General features: G+C 40.8%; 1 protein-coding gene across 8 annotated transcripts in view; it reads left to right on the plus strand.

Annotated features, from left to right (window-relative positions):
• Window positions 1–21,409, plus strand: part of NUB1 (negative regulator of ubiquitin like proteins 1) — a gene marked incomplete in the record, with an annotated part of 1,333,835 nt that overhangs the window by 520,633 nt on the left and 791,793 nt on the right. For all 8 annotated transcript variants that reach the window (XM_044066898.1, XM_044066904.1, XM_044066897.1 and 5 more), the window contains 1 exon segment: window positions 2,498–2,586. In XM_044066898.1, coding sequence (XP_043922833.1) covers window positions 2,498–2,586 — 89 coding nt within the window.

A 21,409-nucleotide genomic window follows, 5' to 3' on the forward strand; every position in this document is an offset into this window, starting at 1 on the left:
TCGTGACCACCCAGGTTCTGATTCTACCAAAAGTAGTATTTTGGCCTTCTCTAGGAAAAGACATTGATAAAGTGCTTTCTTCTTCTTCAGTATGCAACAGTAATAAGCTGCATTTGCAAAAAGAGCCACTTCAGCTAAGCCAAATTTCTGAACTACCTTTGTCAACAGTAGCAACTGACTTATTTGAGTGGAACAGTCAGCATTACTTAGTGTTGGTAGATTGTTATTCGAACTGGTTTGAGATCGATTTGCTACCTAACCTAACATCCAGTGCTATTATTACTAAGATGAAATGTCATGTCTCAGTCCATGGTAGTCCACATAAAAATGTCATGTCTTAGTCCATGGTAGTCCACATGAAGTTACTTCTGACAGTGATGCTCAGCTTACCAGTGAATTGTTTCAGGGATTTGATAAAGAGTGGAACTTTATCCATGTTACTAGCAGTCCTGAATATCCTCAGTCAAACGGCCTTGCTGTGAATGTGCAGTACAGAGTGCAAAGCAATTACTGGAGAGGTCAAAGCGTGATATTACCGATATCTTTTTGAATTTACTCAGTCTCAGAAATATACCCCGTGCCAGTCTACTTGGCTCGCCTGTTAAGAAACTTCTATCTAGGCAAATCAGAACAACCTTGCCTGTCAGTTCAAGTTTGTTGGTGCCTAATGCTAAAAACAACAGAGCAATCAAAGCCCATTTTTTAAGAAGTGTTCTTCTCAGAAGTCCAGCTATGATAAAATGAGCAGATTTCTTCATCAGTTAAAAGGAGAGTGAGGATGCAATCGGCAAAAGGCTTTGATTGAATTGGTCAAATGAGAGGTATGTGTACCGAGCCGAGATCCTACTTAGTGGAATCTGAGGGTATAGAATACAGGAGAAACGACAGACATCTTCTTCCTGTATCAGAAATGATATAGCAGCATCGTACCTGTGATGCAGACTCTAGATCTCAGAGCAACCCAGACAATGTTTGTACCGAAGAACATGTCACAGTATCACGTTCCTGTTGATGTCCCAGATGTCTCCATAGTTGAACATTCCTTGAAGACTGTCCCCGTTGCTAGATCCAATTCTGACTGTTATGTTACACGATCAGGTCGTATTTCCAGACGTAGAGTAAAATGCACAGCAACTTAGACATTGTTTTATATGTGTCTAATTTTGTATGATGGCATGTCAAATAATTAGTTCTGTATAATTGCATGTCCAAAGTTCATTTCTGTAAATTGCATGTCATTGAATGGTGTCATTTCGTATAAGGACTATTTCTCAAAGAGGGAGAATGCAGATCAGAGCATGTGTATGTACCTTTAAGAAGCATTTCCAGATGCAGCACTGCAGGCAGCTGTGCCATTTTGAGAGAACAGCCAGTGTTAACATGCATGAGTGTGGTAGTCAAGTCTGTTTATAACTTTAAGTTGAAGTTACAAAGCCTCATTTCTGATGAGTTTGCATGTAATAAAGCTGCTTGAACAGAACCCATGAATGTTCGTCTGTTTTATTCTGACCAGACTAGCGACAGTAGTCTTCGTGTAGAGCTTGTTTACTGTAAGCATGTTTATTGATGACTTTTTTTTCCTGGGGATGATATAGCTTGCTGAAAAAAACTCTGCCAACTGCTAAATACAGTAAACATGAAAAACGTGTATAGTAAATTATTTAGAAAAAAATGATTCTCAGACTGGTAATTGTCATTATTTGGAAGTTACCTGGAAGGGACCGATGAACTGATGACCAGTCAGTTTTATAACTGGAGATGGTGAGGGCTGCATTTTCTTTTTAACTGGTCATCATGAACATCTGCCAACTGTTGAGAGGTGTCCAGCACTGCTTTGTGGATGTCTGAAAGCTGTGGAAAGGTGAATGTCCATCTGCAGTTAATTCCCTTGAATACAGAGTGATGTTGAAGCTGCAATCCTCCTATTCCAGTATTTAATATTACAGTGAATGCACTTAGAGGAGACTTGACACAACAATGTTGTATTTCAGGGCTCTGAGTTACATTGATTATTGTTTAAGCTTGGTTCATATGCCATGCTACATAGGAGGAGGCTTTGGGCACTGCTCTCCCTGTAAGACAATACTTCATGGCATTTCAGCCACATTATTCCAGTGGTAAAGGAGATTCTCCCAGATATAGTATGGTATGCCTCACTGCTGAACATCTTCAAAACGAACAAAATCTGTCCCATCACCATCTCATAGTATTAACACAGATGCTTCAGATCATGACTGGGAAGCTTTGTATTTGTTTTTAACAATCCATAGTACCTTAGGTGTTCTACTTCACTGTACATCAGCATGAAGAAAAGGTGGGTGAAATGGCAGGACTGTTTGTTGAAAATTCCATACTTTCTGCAATGTACACATTTTCTGTCTCTTAAGTTACATTCCTTTTAAGTTATATGTAGAATTAATTCTGTGACATACAGTGAAAACTCTACTTGCAGCTTTCTAAATATATAATAATTTTTTTCATTTCAAAACAATTACAGAAGAATATGTTGATCCAGATATAATTCCTTGTTTGGAGATAGCTGACCAAACTGGAAAACCAATTAAAATTCCACCAGATCAGAAAAAGGTAAGATGATTCTGTTCACAATGTATGAGCATAATAATAATAAGGTTTACAGTAATGCATTTTAAAAGTAATTGTATCCATGAATTTTCTGCGAGGCACAATATTTACTGCTTCCTGTGTAAGGTTTGCTTATTTTTTCAGAAATTAAGGGTCTGAAGTAGAAGGTATTGTGCAGTGGAAACTGTTGGGAATTTTCACTTTTAGTATCCCTAGCTCAGGTGAAATTCTCAAAATCTGTTGCTGCCACTCTTGAGATGTTTATACTTTCTGCTTGTGTTCCTTATAATGCCATGCACAAGACTCTGGTGGCACACATTCCCTGTGTGCCACACAGCTCTTTTCTGCTAGTGACACAGTTCAGATCTTGATTCTAACTTGTATCGTGAGAAAATACCGTTGTTCAGTGTCAAAGAAAAAGACTTTCGTAATGTTCCTGCCAACCATTTATGACAGTATTTTTGTTGCCTAGCAGAAATACAGAATGTGAAGGAATCTGACTGTGAAATGTTTTCTTTCCTCTCATATCTCATATGTTCTTCTGTGGTGAGTTAGAGACTGCATTGATGGTCATTGCTTGCTGATGGTGCTTAAGGAAGTAGGGAGGTGCCCTCAAACATCCAGCTTTGTCAGTGAGTCCTAAGGTTCCAGTACCAGCATACCCATGCATGAGAAAAGGGGCAGAACCAGGGTCAGGCGTTTCACACAGCATGAGCTCAAGAATTCCTCATCCATCTCTGTATGGTTGTATTTATGTTGTGAAAATCTGCTTATGTTGCTTCCCTCAAGTCATGACAAATTCACCAGCTAGAGTCCAAGACACTTGCTACTTCTGCATCTGGTGGCCTTGTGAGCCACATGTAACATTAAATGTTTGTGCTGTCCACTTTTGTGGAACGGGCTGTGGTTTCTCATGCATGGGTATACTACAGCAAGGCATTATCAAACCTCTTCCAACGTGGCACCATGAGAAGGGATTATCCCCTTCTCCATGTACTTTGACTCTTTGCTTTAAACTCCATGCCCATCTTCTGTTGTGCTTACCACCTTCCACACTGAGTGAGCACAGTCCACCCTGTTGGCTGTAGAGAATAGGTAATTGGGGGCTGGAATTAAATGGAGAAAATTGGCAAAGGAGTCAAAGTATTGAGAGCAAATAACTAGAGATAGAATTGTAATAGAATGGGAAGACACCAAGAAGACATTTGGACTGCAGACTAGACTGCCTTCCCAATCAAGGGTTGATATCCACGTATAAGCAAAGAAAGGAATTTGAGAATCCTGAGTGAAAGACCTGCTCTGGTAGAGTTTTTACTTGAATCTAGAACAGAAGCTGCTTTAAAAAAAGGGATAATTCATAAGTCATATAAAATACTGTACAATAACTATAACTACAGGAATCAATCCAAGGAGGTTGCAAGGAAATAATGGGAGGACATGTGTATGACGCCAAAGTATGCAACAAAGTCTAGAACATTTAGGATTTTTGCCTGGAAGTGTTTGCATAGTATTTTGTACCCCAAGCAGATTGCAAATATTTTTTTCCTTGTGTAGATGGCAGTTAGATGTGTGTTGGGGAACATGTATTTTGGGAGTGTAATGAGTTTACAGACTTTAAAATTCCCTACAGATTACTCAATCAGACATATTGGGTGAACAAATGGGTTTAACTAAGGAACTGATTCTTTAGAGCTGTGGCACAGGATCTGAATTGCCTAGATATAGTAAGGCCTTCTTAACTTTAATTTCCATTTTCTAGTAACTTTTTTGGCAGCCACAAGAATTAAAGTGTAAACCAACTGTATTTGAAGTACTGAATATTGTAACAGAGATACAATAACTGGAAGTGGAATCATTAGAAAATGGTAGGAGCAAATTACATAGAAATAGATAGAAATTCTGGGAACATTACATACATAATAATGTTCTGGTGGAGCAGTGAGGTTTAAGGGAAGGCAGGAATTGAGCAATGTATGCAGTTTTGGATTGATGATATTTGTACAAATGAACATTTCTTAAGTGATAATTCAGTAAAGGTGTAAAAAATAAAATCCAGCCTGATGGAAACAGGGTAAAGGAATATTTTTCTTTTCTCCTCCACCCATTTGTAGCCTCTGGGGGTGGATTCTGTGGATATGGAGGTCCTTTCTTTGGAGGTAGACAAGGGTAATGAAACTTCTTCTCAAAATCCCGGAGCTTGTTCTTTTCACTACGGATTAGTCTGTAGCGCCTCCATCTCCCCAAAAGAGTTGAAACTAATATTTGTGGATTCAAGACCTGGAATCTTGGGTCATTCTGTCATATGCAAGATACAAAGGCAGTAGTCACTCGTGCACTAGGACCATCTCATATTCGAAATAAACAGGATTGCAAAACTTGATGTACCACGTTTATTCTTGACAGTAAAAACACATTTGATAAAGACAGTTTACCTAGGTTTCGTCTTATAACAGAATACTTCTTCAGAACAACTCACAATACTACAATCCTAATTATATACACCCCTATAATTGATGCTAATTAGCACCATATACCTCACCTGATCCAAATTAAACATTCAAACTTGAAATATTTAAAAGACATGCTGGCTTGTATTTTGAATGTAAACACTCTAAAATACATATACTTGCACAATGTTATAGTGTACCCATAACAAGATACCCTGAAACAGGTGTATTGAATTTATAGTGATGAAATCTGATTCAATACACAACTAAATAATATTTTATTATACTAATAAATACATAATAAATAAATATATAAAATATATGTATATAGATTCCATATACATGATAAAAAATGATATAAAATGCATGTAAAATGTATTGTATATCATGAATAATGAGTATAATGAATGTATTAAAATATATGGAAAAACGTGCAAATTCCTGTAGTAGGAATCACTACTAACACTCATGTGTATTTTAACCCTTAATATGTCTGAGCTTTAATAAGGGGGCAATGCTAATATTATCATTAATGCCTGGATATCTAGTGGCATATAATCTCAATTGCCATTTCATTTCACATAGATCTAAATGGATATTCAAACCTGTCCCTGAATATCCTTTATTGTTTGTTGAATAATACTAAATTTAAATCCATGTCCCGGATACTGTTTACTATGTCTAAATAAGGCGTTGGTATTCTTTTGATGTCTTATATCTAACACATGTTCTCCTATTCTATCCCTTAAAGCTCTACACGTTTTCCGTGTATAAAATGCAGAACAATCATTGCATTTAGCTAAATATGCAACATTTTTAGAAAAACAATTAAAATGTCCTTTAATATATATTGTTTCATCCCCCACCATCATCTTGTTATCCGTGGTTAAGATGTACGCACAAAGGCTACATCTGCCGCATTTAAAATTTCCCACTGGTCTATGTGATAATGGGATAGTATTAAAATACGTACCTCTCTCTAATAAATTCTTAAATGACTTCCCTTTCCTATATACATTGATAGGCAAATTCCTCATCTTTGTATTTACATTAACATCCAATTTGTGCAAGTATATGTATTTTAGAGTGTTTACATTCAAAATACAAGCCAGCATGTCTTTTTAAATATTTCAAGTTTGAATGTTTAATTTGGATCAGGTGAGGTATATGGTGCTAATTAACATCAATTATAGGGGTGTATATAATTAGAATTGTAGTATTGTGAGATGTTCTGAAGAAGTCTTCTGTTGTAAGACGAAACCTAGGTAAACTGTCTTTATCAAGTGTGTTTTTACTGTCAAGAATAAAGGTGGTACATCAAATTTTGCAATCCTATTTATTTCGAATAGGAGATGGTCCTAGTGCATGAGTGACTACTGCCTTTGTATCTTGCATTTTCTTGGTTTTTGGTTCGTTTGTTTGAGTTTATCATTCTGTCATATGCAACCTGCCCTAAGGGATGTCATTTATATATTCTGAAAGCATCTACAGGTTACGCATTTTCCCTTCAGAGAAGACTGATGCCTTCAGGAGGGAAATAAAAAAAGAACAGATTGGCATTCTGACCAGGCATCACAGGACAAGTTCTGGTTTAATTTTTTTGCTCAGCACTCTGCAAGGAGTCCAAAGTTTTGTACAGCATGGGAAAGAAGAAATTCTGTTATGACATGATGCTGATTGGGGTCACAGATTGTGTGTCTTTCCTGTCCGACTTTCTGTCTTACCATATGGAACAGGACTTAGAAAAGCTGACGGACCACTACAGTTGTGGAATGAAGGAGTTTGTGGTTAATGTGCTTATAATTTCTTCTTCACTGAGCTTCCATAATGCTTGCTGTAATTTTGACTGCACTAATGCTCTGGATGTATGGCTCAGGCTGTCGTCCTTTAAGAATGACCTGAAACAAGCTGTACTTGATGCCTTTTTCTGGGGAGTTCACACAGGAAAGGCCTATCATGACTCTGTTAAAGACCTTGTCACTCATCTTGGTTTACAATTAAAGACAAACAGGCAGGGTAGTTCATTTCTATGTTTTATTACATAGAAACACATCAGGATGGATAGCAACAGTACAAAATATCAATGAACTAATTAAATAGCAGACTACACAGACATGCATGCTTGCATCTCAACAGCTTACTACAAAGTGGTAGACTCGCATGTGCTCAGTATTTATACACATGTGCAAGCCCATGGAAAGCTTCTTAAAGGTATACATACATATTGATCTACATCCTCCCTCCTTAATGAATTGCCCACAATAAAATGACATTTGAATAAGACATGTAGTTGTATAGACACTAAGAAACAAACACAATACTTATTTCCAAATTGCTGTGTATCTGGACTGCAACCTGATCTAGTGATATAGCAATCAGAACTGGGTTTGGCAACAGGGACAGTCATTGGTGAACAAACAGATTCTGGAGTTTTGGGATTCTTCCCAGGAATAGGGATATTTACTGGAACGTCCTCTGGAACTGGAATGCTGGATAACTCACTCTGAGATTTAGTCTTGCTCATAGGTATGATACTGCAATATAGGCCCGGACACTGGGATCAAATGTTTCTGAGTCCGCCTAAACTGTACTCCTTGCGATTTCACAATGTACGATCTCTGCTCTGGACATGCATTTTTCATGACTCCAATCTGATCAAAACCTTTGGATGTCTGCATCCTCACTATCTTCTCTTCTCATAATAGATTGAGTGGTTTACTGGTCTTATAATAGGACTTCTGGGATAAGCCCTTCTACAGATGGGCTTTCACTGATCTGTTGTTCTTGACACGTGGAACCAATAAATGACTGCTAATTGGTAGTGTGGTTCTAGTTTGTTTCGACAGAAGTCTCTGTGCAGGTGAACCAAGATGTTTATCATGAGGAATATTTCTGAGATTCAAGAAAGCATCGCTTTTGTCTTGTTTCAACTTCTCTAGTAATCGTTTCACACTTTGAACTGCACATTCTGCTAAACCATTTGACTGCGGGTACTCAGGGCTACTTGTAATATGAGTAAAGTCCCACTCTTCAGCAAATCTTTTAAACTGCTGAATTGTAAACTGTATACCGTTGTCAGAAATAACTCTGCCAACTACCATGGACTGCAAAATGATGCTTCATCTTAATAATGACAGTACTGGATGCTAGATTAGGAAGTAGGTCAATCTGGAATCAATTTGAATAAGAGTTGACTAATGCCAAGTAATGTTGACCATTCCACTCAAAATGTCTGTAGCTACTGTCAACCAAGGCAGTGCGGGAATGTGGTTTAGTTGAAGTGGTTCTTTCTGCTGATGTGGCTTGGTACTATTACATACTGAACAAGATGAAATTACTCTCTCAGTATCCCTTGACATGGAAGGCCAAAACGGTAATTCTCTTGCCCTTCTTTTGGTAGAATCTGCTCCTAGGTGGCAAAATAGTAATATACTCTTGTTGCGAGGACTTTGGAACAATTACATCTGATGTTATCCATTCTTCATTCATCACCACAGGGTCTTGGATCTGACATCACATCCGAGCCAGCAAAATATACAACAAACGAACAAATGGATCAAAGGCTCTGGCTTCTCACTCTCCTATAATGCAGTGCTGCTTTCTAATTCGCAGATCTCATTTGCTGTGCTCGTGGTGCTGACAAGTTCCTACTGGCTCTGTCTAGCTAAGTACAACTTTTTCTTAAATTTTCTTCTAGTGGTAGTGTTTAGTGTAGGGTAGTTCTAGTTAGTTATTTTTTTTATAGTGTAGAACCTCCCTTCCCTTAGTTATTTAGTTTAGTGTGTGTGGGCTTTCGTGCCCTTTTTCTTCATTTAGCTGTTAGGACTTGTATTGTTCTAGTTTAGCTTGTGAGGGTCTTGTGTGTGTGTGTGTGTGTGTGTGATGTCCGATAGGCCTGTTGAATTTAGAAAGTGCGCCTCGTGCTGTCGGAAAATGCCTTATTCCCATAAGTACAAGGATTGTGTTTATTGCTTGGGTGCTCTGCACTTGGAGGTTGAATGCAACCTTTGTGCCACATTTAACCCCAGGGCTTTAGCGGAGCACTGTAACAAGTTGCTACACTTTTTCCCCTTCCAAGGCTTCCTCTTCAGACATGAAGAGGAAACCCCCTTCCTTGCCAAATCCCAGCCCAGTCTGCCTCGGATCTGAGGTCTTTGGAGCCGAGAGCCGTGAAGCCTTTGGTCAGATCCAGGTCTTCTCTGCTTCAGAGGCCCTCGGATCTGACCAAAGTGAGGCTGGCCCTGGATCTGGCCACTTTGTCATATCTGGCTGCTGAGCCATCTAGGAGTTCAGATCTGACAGGATCATTGGATCCGATCATTATTTTGGAGGAACCTGCAGTCCCTTCCACCTCCAAGCAAAGACCACCATTTGCTCCGAGGCATCTGATCCATTCCCTGGCACCTGACAGTAGGTCAGGAAGGTCTCTTTCCAAGTCCACTGACTTCTCTTTCTCTTCTAGGTCGACAAGGAGTCTTCTTCCCTCAGACATGGACAGGATGATGAGTTTTCTCAAGGCCCAGATGGAATTGGGTCTCTTGGCTTCTGGACATGGGAGCCTCTTCCTCTCCAGTTTCTCGTTCTCCTCACCCAACCCCTTTGTGTTTTAGTTCCAGGGACCAGGAAGTTTGTGGCCAGATTCCAACGAGGCAGAGTATTCCTCCTTTCTCATGCCTGCTGGGGTCTCTGGCTAATTCTGCTCCTCCACCCACGGACCAGGGGTGAGCCCGTGCCAGAGTGGTCAACACCAGCTCCACTGGGGGGTTCTTGTACCATTCTTTCAGACTGTCCCCTCCTCTAGGTGCTTCAGCTTTCGATAGCTCCTGACCGGTATCTGGGGGTCGGAGGCGGTTTCTGGGTGCATTCCTTCCCTCTGGGGGACTTCACCCTTGGACATGGAGGATGGACCCACTTCCAACCCTTTGGCCTTCCAGGTGGTAGAGAGTGCTTTCTTCAGGTCTGGAGTTTCCTCTGCCACTCCTCTGGGTCCCTCCCAGCCCCTCTCTATCTTGGCTGGCGAGGCCTCTTATCTTGTCCCTGGTCATCCCACCCGATCAAGCCTTCATGGGGTTTCCTCCCCTCTGGGAGTCCCTGTCTCTTCCAAGCCCTCCCTGAAGTCCCCTACAAAAGGAGGTTCATTGTAAGAGAAATTGCAAGAAGAGGCACTTGGACTCTACTGCGGGTCCCTCACCGAAGATACGGACCTAGAGGAAGGGGATGGGTCCCCCCAGGTCTCTGCCTGATGATGTCTGCTTTGGAGACATTCTGGAGCTCCTAAAGCAAAAGGGTGGATGGTCTCCCCAACCCCCATCTTTGGAGGAGTCTATTTCTGAAGGCCTTCAGGACGGGCCAGTCTACTTCCTTGGGTGTTCCTCCTTGCTGACGAGTTAATGATCCTGATCGCCAACAAGGCCTGGAGGGAGTCTGACATGGTGGACCCTGTTCCAAAGATGGACGATAAATTCCTTAGCCCCCTGTTAACTGTTTATTCTGGAATAAGGGCATCCCAGTCAGTGTCATTGTGGTTGCTGCTGCCATGAAGAAGGAGCTAGCAGAGCTTCCACAGTCCATCCCCTGAACAGGGAGTCTCAGGCGGTAGACCATTTTGGGAAGTGAGTGTATGCCTCAGCTACCTTTGGACTGAGGGCGACTATTTGGCACTTTTTATTTGCCCCAAGAACTCCCCACCTCCCTTGCAGAGTTATTGGCAGTGGAGTACTTCAAGCAGGTATCTCCCAAGCTTGTCACTCTGACATCTGTTGCGAATTCCTCAATGAGGCTAATCTCCAGCACTGTAGAGGCTTCTTCTCAAGCGGGTGGCACGGGCATTGCCTTGCAGCGTCATGCCTGGCCATGCTTGTGCTGGTTCGCAGAACCCTTTAAGGTATTGTGTACTAATGCCTCCTTTGATGGTTCCACTCTGGACCTTCCATGAAGGACACTTTGACCCACAGCGAGCAGGAAGAGAATACTCTGTCTGTGGTAGGAATCAAGCTTTCGGCTCCCCAGAGGCCCTTTTCAAGGACCCAGTGGGGAACCAGAAAGATATGGTTCCATAAGGCACAGTCTCCCTTTCAAGACACTTCGGATGAATCCTCTTGCAGAGGCAGGGGGAGAGGTTTCAATGGACAACTATGTCCTCACGGCAGGGGGGGGGGGTCCGCAAAATCAGGGCTCGAGAGAACCCTTCTCTGAGTAGCCTTTTCAGTACTCATGAAGCATTGCCTGGCTGCTCTGCCCTGGAGGCAATCAGAGGTCGCATTTCCGTACACCCACTAGCCTGGACAAAAATTATTTCTGATCAGTGGGTGTTAAACATTGTTTCCAGGGGCTACTTTATTCCCTTTTCAGAACCACCTTCACTCATAGGTTATCTCCCCGATGTTTTACCCAGTCAGAGGGAGTTGGCCGTCAAAGAAGTTCAACAACTTCTTCAAGAAAGTGCCATTAAAGAGGTCCCAGCAGGACAAAGAGGATCCGGCACTTACTCTCGTTTCTTTTTTCTTTTTCTGGACAGCACAATGGTGCAGCAGTAGTGTTGCCTCACAGCAAGAGGTTCTTTGGTTCGATTCTCTGCTGGGGTGCCTTCTGTGTGGAGTCTGCATGTCCTCCCTGCATTTCTGTGGGTTTCCTCCAGGTGCTCCGGTTTCCTTGCATGTCACAAATGTATCTGAAGTATTTCTCCCCAGGCCTCCACTGAAAATTGGCTATGTTTCAAGTCAGACTTTCCCAGTAAACAAATGTTAAATACATTTTTACTGCTAAAAAAGAAGGGGGACCTATATCCTATTTTGGATGTCAGCAAGTTCAATCTTAAAGTGAAGAAGGCAAAGTTCCAAATGGTCACTGCTTAGTCCATTCTGCCACTATTACGCAGGAACGATTGAATGTACGTAGTAGATCACCAGGACACCTACTATCACATCGAGTGACAGGCATTACAAGAGACATCTCCGCTTCCGGCTTGGGGCCAATCATCAATTCAGAGCCCTACCCTTTGGTCTCACTACAGCCACCCCCGGGTGTTTACCAAATGTATGGCAGTGATAGCAGCTCACTTGTGTTTGTAGGGGTTCCAGGTCTTTCTGTACCTCAATGATTGGCTCCACATGGCATCTTTGAGGCATCGATTGGCGCAGGCGATTACATATCTTCTTGCCCTCATCCATCAGCTGGGTATAACTGTCAAACTGTCAAAATCCAACCTCATTCGCACACAGTGGTTGGAATTCATAAGAGTTCAGCTGGACTCTGTGCCGGAGATCGCAACTCCGCCTTTGCGCAGAATTCAGTTGATGTGGGAACAGGTTACTTGGATTTTGGACATACCCCCCCCCCCCAGTTTTTAGTTCTTTGGGCTTTCTGTTTCATGGCCTTGGCCATTCTCCTGGTTCCTCTGACCAAGTACCACATGCAGGTGTTGCAATGAACCATAGTGGTCCAATGGTCAGCCCTTCTTCATCCTCTGATGCCTGTGTGCAGATGTCACCTCCAGTGGTGGCTTCAGTCACAGGATCTGTCCTTAGGCAGACCCTTTTCTCTCCCCTTGCCCATGGCCACTGTGACCTCGGACATCTCTCTTCCTGGGGTGGGAGGCATTTTTGGAGGAAGGACCGTCCAAGACATTTGATCCCCAATGGAGAACACGTTGCATATAAATGTCCTAGAGATGAGGGCAGTTCTCCTATCGTTGCAAGCCTTCCAGGACTGCCTCACTCAAGGGACGATTGCAGTTCAGACAGACAATATATCTGTTGTCTGGTATGTCAGCAAACAAGGGGGGACACGCTCTTGCCCATAGTGCAGAGAGGCCATGAGAGTGTGGGAATGGGCCATGTCTTCTGTCCGCTTCCTTATTGCAATGCACATACCCAAGGATTTCAGTGTGTTGGCCGACAGTGTCAGTAGATCTCCCTTGAGTCTGCATGAGTGGTCCCGCAGTCCTTCAGTGGTGAATCGGATTTTTGACTGGTGGGTTCAGCCATGCTGCGACCTTTTTTGCCTCTCCAGTTAACCACAAGTGCAGCAGGTATTTTGTCCTGATCCCCCCTTAGGGGGAGTCTCCAAGGGATGCTGTAGTCCGCAATTGGCCTCCAGGTCTCCTGTATGCTTAACCTCCTGTCCCCTTAATACTCAAGGTCCTACAGAAAGTTCAACGTCTGAAGACATCTCTGATCCTCATTGCCACTTTCTGGCCTCCTCAACCATGGTTCCCCTTCATCAGGTCTCATCTGAAGTGTACACCATGGGTATTGGATCCCCGTCAGGATCTAATTTCCCACCCGTTGGGGGCTCTCTCATCCAAACCTTCAGACCCTTCACCTAACTGCTTGGCTTCTCCAGTTCCAGTGATCTTGGCTAGAATCCCCCATCAAACACTTCATTTTGGCCTCCCAAAAACCTTGACACAGGAAAGTATACAGCAGTAAATGGAAAACGTTTTCCATTTGGGCCAGGAGCAGGAAGCTGGATCCTTTTTCTGCCTTGGTCCCTGATATACTTTTGTTTTTGTCCTCCCTTTTTCAAGAAGGAGCAAGTTTTTCCACTATTAAGCTTCAGTTGGCAGTGATTTCTAATTTTCAAGAGAGCTCCGAATCCACCTTTTCATCTAGGCTTTGTAAGGCATTTATGAAAGTGTTCTTCCTTCTTCGTCCTCCAATTAAGGGCCGTTTGCCCCTTTGGGACCTCACATTGGTTCTTTCGTCTCTGACTAGGAGCCCTTTTAAATCTGCTAGTTCCTGTGCTCTCAAGTTTCTGTTTAGGAAGATGGTCTTTCTGGTCGCTATCACTTCAGCTAGGAGGGTTTCTGAATTTCAAGCTTTTTCCATTACTCCTCCTTATATGACCTTTCACAAGGACAGGGTATCTGAGAAAAAAGTCCTTCCTTTTTACCCAGGGTTGCTACCGAGTTGACCCTTAATCGATGCATTCAGCTTCCAGTGTTTTTCCCTAACTACTCCAACAGGAGGGAGTATATTCTTCATACTTTGGATGTTCACAGACCGCTTCAGTTCTACTTGCATAGGACTAAGGAATTTTGTAAGCCAGAAAAACTTTTCATAGCCCCCTCTGAGAACAGCTGTGGCCTTCTAGGATCCAAGGTCACAATCTCCAAGTGATTTTCTAGCTGTATCTCTATGATCTACAATCTGAATCAGCTGGAGATTCCGGGTCATGTTGGAGCCCATCCTGCTAGCTCTGTGGCCACTTATTCAGCCTTTCTAGCAAGGCTTTCTATTGATGATATCTGTGCTGCTGCCACTTAGTCTAATTCTCACTCCTTCATATCCCATTACAAGCTGAATTTAGTTTCCAGGAGTAGGGCTTCCTTTGACTCTACAGTGCTCCGGCATGTCCTTCCTTGAGGCCTCCCAGGATGTTAGCTGGGGACTCTGACCCTTTGAAGATGAATGAAGACATCTGACCCTTTGAAGATGAATGAAGACATGAATAACATCAGATAAAGAGTTATGTACTTACAGTAACTTGGTACCAGTGTTATCCTATGTCTTCATTCGTCACATTTCCCTCCCATCATCCCCCTCCTGGTGGATTAGTGGAGGAAGTTGGAGTGGGTTTCTCTTACTTGGTAGGAATAGCTCAGGAGTATGGTGGCAAACTTGATCTGGGGATTAGATAGCAGTATGACATTATGGGACAGGGAGGAGCCAGAGCCTTGGATCCCTATATTGTATATTTTGCCGACTTGGATCCGATGTCGGATCCAAGACCATGTGGTGATGAATGAAGACATAGGATAATACAGATGCCAAGTTAGGTAAGTACATAACTCTTTTTGGACCTTTCATAATGATACCATTGTCAAACAAAATCTCATCTCTAAGGAAAATAATGTTGCAGGTCTACTAGTAAGCAAGATTGCTTTGACGGCCATCCTCGACTGATAAAAGTGGCTGAGCTTCTGAAGAACTGGATCTGAGGCTGTATGACTCCTAAGCTCATCAAGACATGTGGAAGAAAAAATTCTCACTTCCATGACTTCAAAATCAAGTTTCTCATTTTTATGTTGTTCAGTGGTATTTTTGGTTGATCTGGATAATGTATCAGCAAGATAAAGAAGTTTGCTTTTTGTGTAATCAAGATATAAATTATACTTTTGCAATTTCAACATCATGCGTTGCAATCTGGCAAGAGCTGTATGCATAGGCTTTCTCAAAATAGTGACTAGAGGTTGGTGATCAGTTTCAATCTGGATAGGTCTACCATAAATATAATCATGGAACTTTGAACATGCAAACACAATTGCCAAGAGCTCTTTCTCTATCTGCGGAAACTGCATTTCAGTTTGTGTTAGAGTTCTGGATGCATAGACTACTGGTCTACCTTCTTGAAGAATGACTGTACCAAGGCCAAATTTAGAACTATCACAAGAAAGAGTAACTGGTTTGTGATCATCATGGTATCTGAGAGTTGGTGGACTGGCAATTCTCTGTTTCAGGAAAACAAATACTCTTTGGTGGTGTTCTGACCATGACCAAGAAGAATCTTTGTGTGTCAGTTCTCTAAGTGGTGCTGAAAGTTGGCTCAAGTCTGGAATGAACTTGCCTAGATAGTTAACCATGCCAAGAAAACATTGTAGGACTTGAACATTGTCTGGAGCTGGCATCTCAAGAATAGCAGTTTGCTTTAAAGGATCTGGTCATAAGCCTGAAATGGTAAATAAATGACCAACGTAAGTAACTTCTTGTAGCTTGAATTTGCACTTCTGAGGATTCAGCTTAAGATTCACTTCACTTTCTCTTTCCAGAACTTTCTTGAGGTTTTTGTCATGCTCAGCTTCACCATACTAGAATATCATAAAATTATAATAGCACACTGATACCTAGAAAAAAATTGTTCCATTGCATGCTGGAAGACTTCACTGGTAGAATTTATCCCAAGTGGCATTTTCAAAAATCTGTACCTGCCAAAAGGAGTGCTGGAAGTAGTTAGCAGTGAAGATTTTCAGTCAAGCAAAATTTGCCAAAATGAACTCTCTGCATCAGAAACAGAACAGTGGCATTTGGCACAAGAGCAGTGACTTTTTCGACTGTATGCATTAGATGATGAGGTCTTTTCAGTGTCTTGTTCAAATCTCTGATCAATACATATTCTGATATCATCTGAGCTTTTCTTATGAGCCACGACCATGGAAACATACCCATTCATTAGGGGTTGGCGAACCTACTGGACAATTTACACCTTGCTGCACCATTTTATCTAGTTCAACTTTGACTGTGTTCTTCATAGCTAATGGAACTTTCTGGGCTGGTCTGACAACTGGTCAGACTTCAGGGTCTAAGTTCATGGAGTACAAAACTGGTAGTTTGCCTAGTTTGTCTTTGAAAAGATCAGCATAGGTAGAAAAAATACACTGGGTGAAATTAGAACAGTGGTCTTTTAAGCTCACATGGTGCACTTCCTTATTAAATGATGGTCCGATTCTCAAACTGTCTCTGAGGCCTAATAATGACTGTACTTGCCTTTGACCACATGAAATTGCAAGTCATAGCTGTTCATAGCAGAGTAACATGAAGGTACTACTGAACCTACTGTTTGAATTTCTTCACCACTATAAGCAACAAGCTTCGCACACTGCCGATTCAAGCTTCTCACCAGCACATACTGTAGCAAATGTTTCTGTTGACATAACATTGCACTTTAAACCTGTGTCAACTTTAAGCTCTGTGGGTTTCCATTTATCCAAACAGTACAAAATACTTAATTCTTTGCCCATAAATCTATTGCGTTGACTGTTTCATTAACACAAACACACCATCAGCATAAAAAGTAGGGTCACAGCTTTCTAATTGGTCAACTTGTCTCTTTGAATGTTCTCTTTTAATAAAAGAATGTCCCCTTATTTGATTTACACAATCTTTGGAAATGATTCCACTTTTTACATCTGTGGCATTGCTGACCAAAAGCTAAGCATTTTCTCTTTTGGGCTCATGGTTTACACCACAGTTACAACAGCTGACTATGAAGCTAGGCAAAGGCACATCCTTTGATTTTACTTAGTCACTCTTATGCTTCACTCTGGAATTTGCTAGAAAGCTACAGGGTTTACCAGTGAGTGTTGCAGGGCTCACAGTTGCTGCCATGTGCTTGGGCCTGTTTCTTTTAACCACATGCTGCATATTGTCAACATGAGCACTAGAAGATACTGGAAGCATGCATTTCTCATTTGTAAGCATATTTGTGTGCTTTTTCTGTAAGCTGACATGTCTGACAAATCTCAGTGGCATTATTCAAAGTTAAATCCCTGTCACAAAGCAAAATCTTTCTCTCAGCATCATCTTTAATACCACACACAATTCTGTCTTATCGACTCATCCCTTATGTCACCAGATCTGCATGTTTTAGGTTTGTTTCTCAAGTCAGTTATATATGCTGCAAAAGTTTCACCAGGTGATCTCTTGTGCAAAATAGATGCCTTTCCATTGTAATTTTCATTTGGGGGTTACACATTTCTCTAAATTTATGTTTTAATCACTTGTTCCCTTGACTCAGCTGGTACCACTATATGATGGTTTTCTCTCTCTCCTGCAGATACAGCAGGTGCATACACAAAAGAACAGACTCTTTCTATAGTGTCTGAACCAGCTAAATTAAGCAGAATAAATGCGTTTGTATGGTCATCTTTATCAGAAAATACAGCTTGTAGTTGTTCAAACACTCTCCAGTTCTCTGCAATATTATTATCAAAGACATGAGGACCTGGTTTTCGAAATCCATCTGCCATGCCAACAAAGTATGCTTAAACGCACTGAAAATATGGCCCTCATAAATATATACAAACATGGACACACACAGCCAGTACTTGTAATAACATTGAAATGCACAATAAACTCTTTGAAGTACTGTACTTTGCAAAATATGCTTTGAAATGGCTGTATTATACAAAATAACTGCACTGTAATACTGCACAAACCTGAGAACACTTTACCATTTGAAGTGCACAAATAGGTTTAATTAATTTGAAAAAGTAGCACATAGCAAAAAAAAATGTGGTAGTTTCCCTTATTTTATACATTTTATGCGATTTGGACATTGTTTCAAACATTTTTGTAATTATTTTGAATATTTTTATCAATATGTCACAGTTTCAGATATTTCATTTAATAGAAATTTATTTTGAGCATTCTGAGTGCTTTGTTTTATATTTTTGTGCAAGAAATAATTTAAGCAAGTTTTGATATCTGAAATAGTTTTGCCCTGTTTTTGTGAATAATAGTAATAGTAGGGATGATCCATTCATGTATATTAACTGAGTGCCTCTTGGTCTGAATTCTCTGGATCCCATTCTGACACCATGTTGCCCGTCTTGGTTTACAACTGAAGACTAACAGGCAGAGTAGTTTGTTTATATGCTTTACTACATAGAAACGCATCAGGATGGATAGCAGCAGTACAAAATATAAACAAACTAATTAACTGACAGACTACACAGGCATGCATGCTTACATCTCAACAGCTTACTACAAAATGGCAGTCAGGCTGACACTTGCTGAGTATTTATATACATGTGCAAGCCCATGGAAAGCTTCTTAAAGGTATACATGCATATTGATCTACAGACCCAATGAAGGCCAGTTTGACATCACTCATATCCCTCTTCCCCATTTCTTCCTGGTCATCCCATTCTCCCCATATGAAGACATTATAGAATCAAAAGGGCTAGGAAATCTCAAATGGTGTTGCAGCCTCACAGCTCCACCTTTAAAGTCTTCCAGGAGAAGAATATGTAAGCATTACCACAGCATTGCTGGCTGCTGCATTGCACTGCATGTTGGAAGCTTGGTTCTACTAGTTTGCTCCAACATGGAGGATGAAGAAAAAGAAAGAACAAGTGGGTTCCAGACAGTCTCAGACAGCTGTATTTTGTAACTCCTTTTTTTCTCCCCTGAAAAAGCTCTGGTATGAAACCAAGATGTCTCAAAAACTCATGGAACCTCATAGTTTTCTCCCTAAAGCAACTGTAGAGCCTTTTTTCTCCTTTGGAAAGAGTAAGGTGACTCTATTCCTGTCTCTTCCTTGTAATGACATGGCTGGAAGGGTTAATCCGAATTCTGAACCATGGGCAATTTAAGTACATTTGGCTTGTTCGATTCCAGAATATGGCATTTTAAGTGGTATTCTCTCTGCTGTTATAAGTGGCCTGGATGATGTTGCTAGAATTACGGGTGCCTTCTAGCAGCACATTATGTAATTAACTACGCTTGTGGAAGTTGTATTTCAGTTTATTGTGGGTGGAATAAAATTTCAGTAGAAAATATGATTATGTAGTATATATCCTGTGTGCAAAGATTACTTACCAAGATGCTTGCCCTAATGACAGAAGCCATGCAGAAAAAGGGACTCGTGTATTTATTGTCTTAGATAGCTTGCTCCTGTGTCATCAAAGGAGTCCTTACTGAAAGCTCTTGCTTGTGTCCTTTCATGGTTGCAGGCTGTGGTAATAAATTTATACTGGGAGAATTTACCTGTTGTTACTGCAAGGAGTATTTCTTTGATCAGGGCAGAGGTAGATACTTAGAAGTGCTGGTTGTTGCTGTCCATGCGGGAGGCCCATGAAGTTATGATTTGGCAGTCAGTTTGAAGACACAGTAATAAGTGGAAGTCCAAACCTTCTAAGCCTCTTTGACCTCTAATTCTGGGACTGGAAATTGTGGGTTTTGATATGCTTTGAATTTGGTACTCTCATTTTGACATTTCCTGTTTTGACAGAGAACTCTTTGATCTTGTGATTGCAAACATTAACACATAAGTTGATTGCACTTGAAGTTTATGTGCAAAGATGAGATGATGGTTTGACCATGAACCACAGACTAGATGATCTTTCACACAGTCATTCACACCATGAAGGAAGTAAATGTGCTCTTTCTCAGCCGTAGAAGAGTCCCTTTCCTAGAACTAAGATAACAAGATTTCTGTGGTCAAGATAATCACCTATTCACTACCTGAGAAAATGTTGCCCTTTCCCTAGTTCTGCTTACTGCACTGGGGCAAGGGTGAGTTGAAGCAGTCTTCCTTCTATAGTGAGAAAGATTCCTCGAGGTCCTTCCACCTTTCTCAGTGATTCCATGCCTGATAGCAAAATTCTGGGAAGAAATTAAAATCAGTGTAATCATTCTTGGTAAAAAGGCATGTTTTCATGCTGTCATTTCCCAGCAATGTTGGTACTTGTCTGTTCAAACTATTAAAGTACTCCTGTATGCATACCTCTCAAGTGTACTTCATTACGAGGAACGTACCTCATTTGGGGTCTTAAAAAGTTCATGTTCCTCAAACTTCCTCAGTGTTCCACATTGAAAGACTCTGTCACACATTCAGTGTTAGAATTTTTTTTAAGTGAAATCCATGGTAAATAGAAATTAATCATATTAATTCATTAAAAGATCTTCTTTATTAGTAAAACCAACATATTTTAACCATCCTATGACCTTCCTAGTTGAAGTTGTTAGTAAGCCATTAGTATGTGTTCCACATTTTGCCCATGTATTCCACATTGAGGGCTAATGTTCCTCATTTTGGAGATGAAAGGTTGAGAGCTATGCCTGTATGGTTACTCTGTTAAATTCCTTGATTATGCTAAATCTTCTGGTAAAGGTTTTGGCAAAAAAAAACTTCCATTAACACAGTGAGTGTAATGAATTGTCAGAATGTTTGCCTTTGCTGAAATTATTCTATACTGCTTCAGTCAATTAGTTGATTCTGACATATCTCAGGTTTCTGTTTGACTTAAGTTTCTGTTGTTCCAGGATAAAGGTTTGTTTCTTTGGGACTTCTGTTGTAGTAGCTACCTGAATAGCAAGTTAAGAAAATAGCTCTTCCAGTGCTGGAAATGAAAAACTTAAAAAAAGGTAGTAGTTATTAATTAATACTTTCAGAAAAAAAGGTTGTTTGCATGCCTTCAAGAGAAAAAAGTCCAATTCTAAGAGAACTTCATCAGAAAAAGAAGAAAAAAATGCAAAGCTTACCAGAAGAAAGTAGAACAGATGGTGGAATTTATGGAAGAATGGTTTTCAGTCCTTTGTAAGAAAAGGTAAGACTAAATATAGAAATGTTTAAACTTGATGGAACACTCGAGGAATACATCAAGTCAAATAAAAAGAGACGCACTGAAAAGGCTTTAAGTAAGCAGTCTAATGATTTAATGAATGTGCAAAAATCAGAAGTGGAAGTGAAAGAAAGGCTGAACATAAAGTTACAGAAAAGTAGATGGGGCAAAATCTTGTGGAAAGAAGACAGGTGTGAAAAAGATTTTCAGATATCCCAGAAAGGCTGGAGAGAGACAGTTGCTTAAGCTTCAAGAAATAAATGAGTAAACGCATGGTTAAACCACAGCAGGAGCTTATGTTTGAAAGAACATACTT

This window comes from Protopterus annectens, chromosome 3.part1 (genome assembly GCF_019279795.1).
Source record: "Protopterus annectens isolate FY-2018-M chromosome 3.part1, PAN1.0, whole genome shotgun sequence".
Lineage (NCBI taxonomy): Eukaryota > Metazoa > Chordata > Ceratodontiformes > Protopteridae > Protopterus > Protopterus annectens.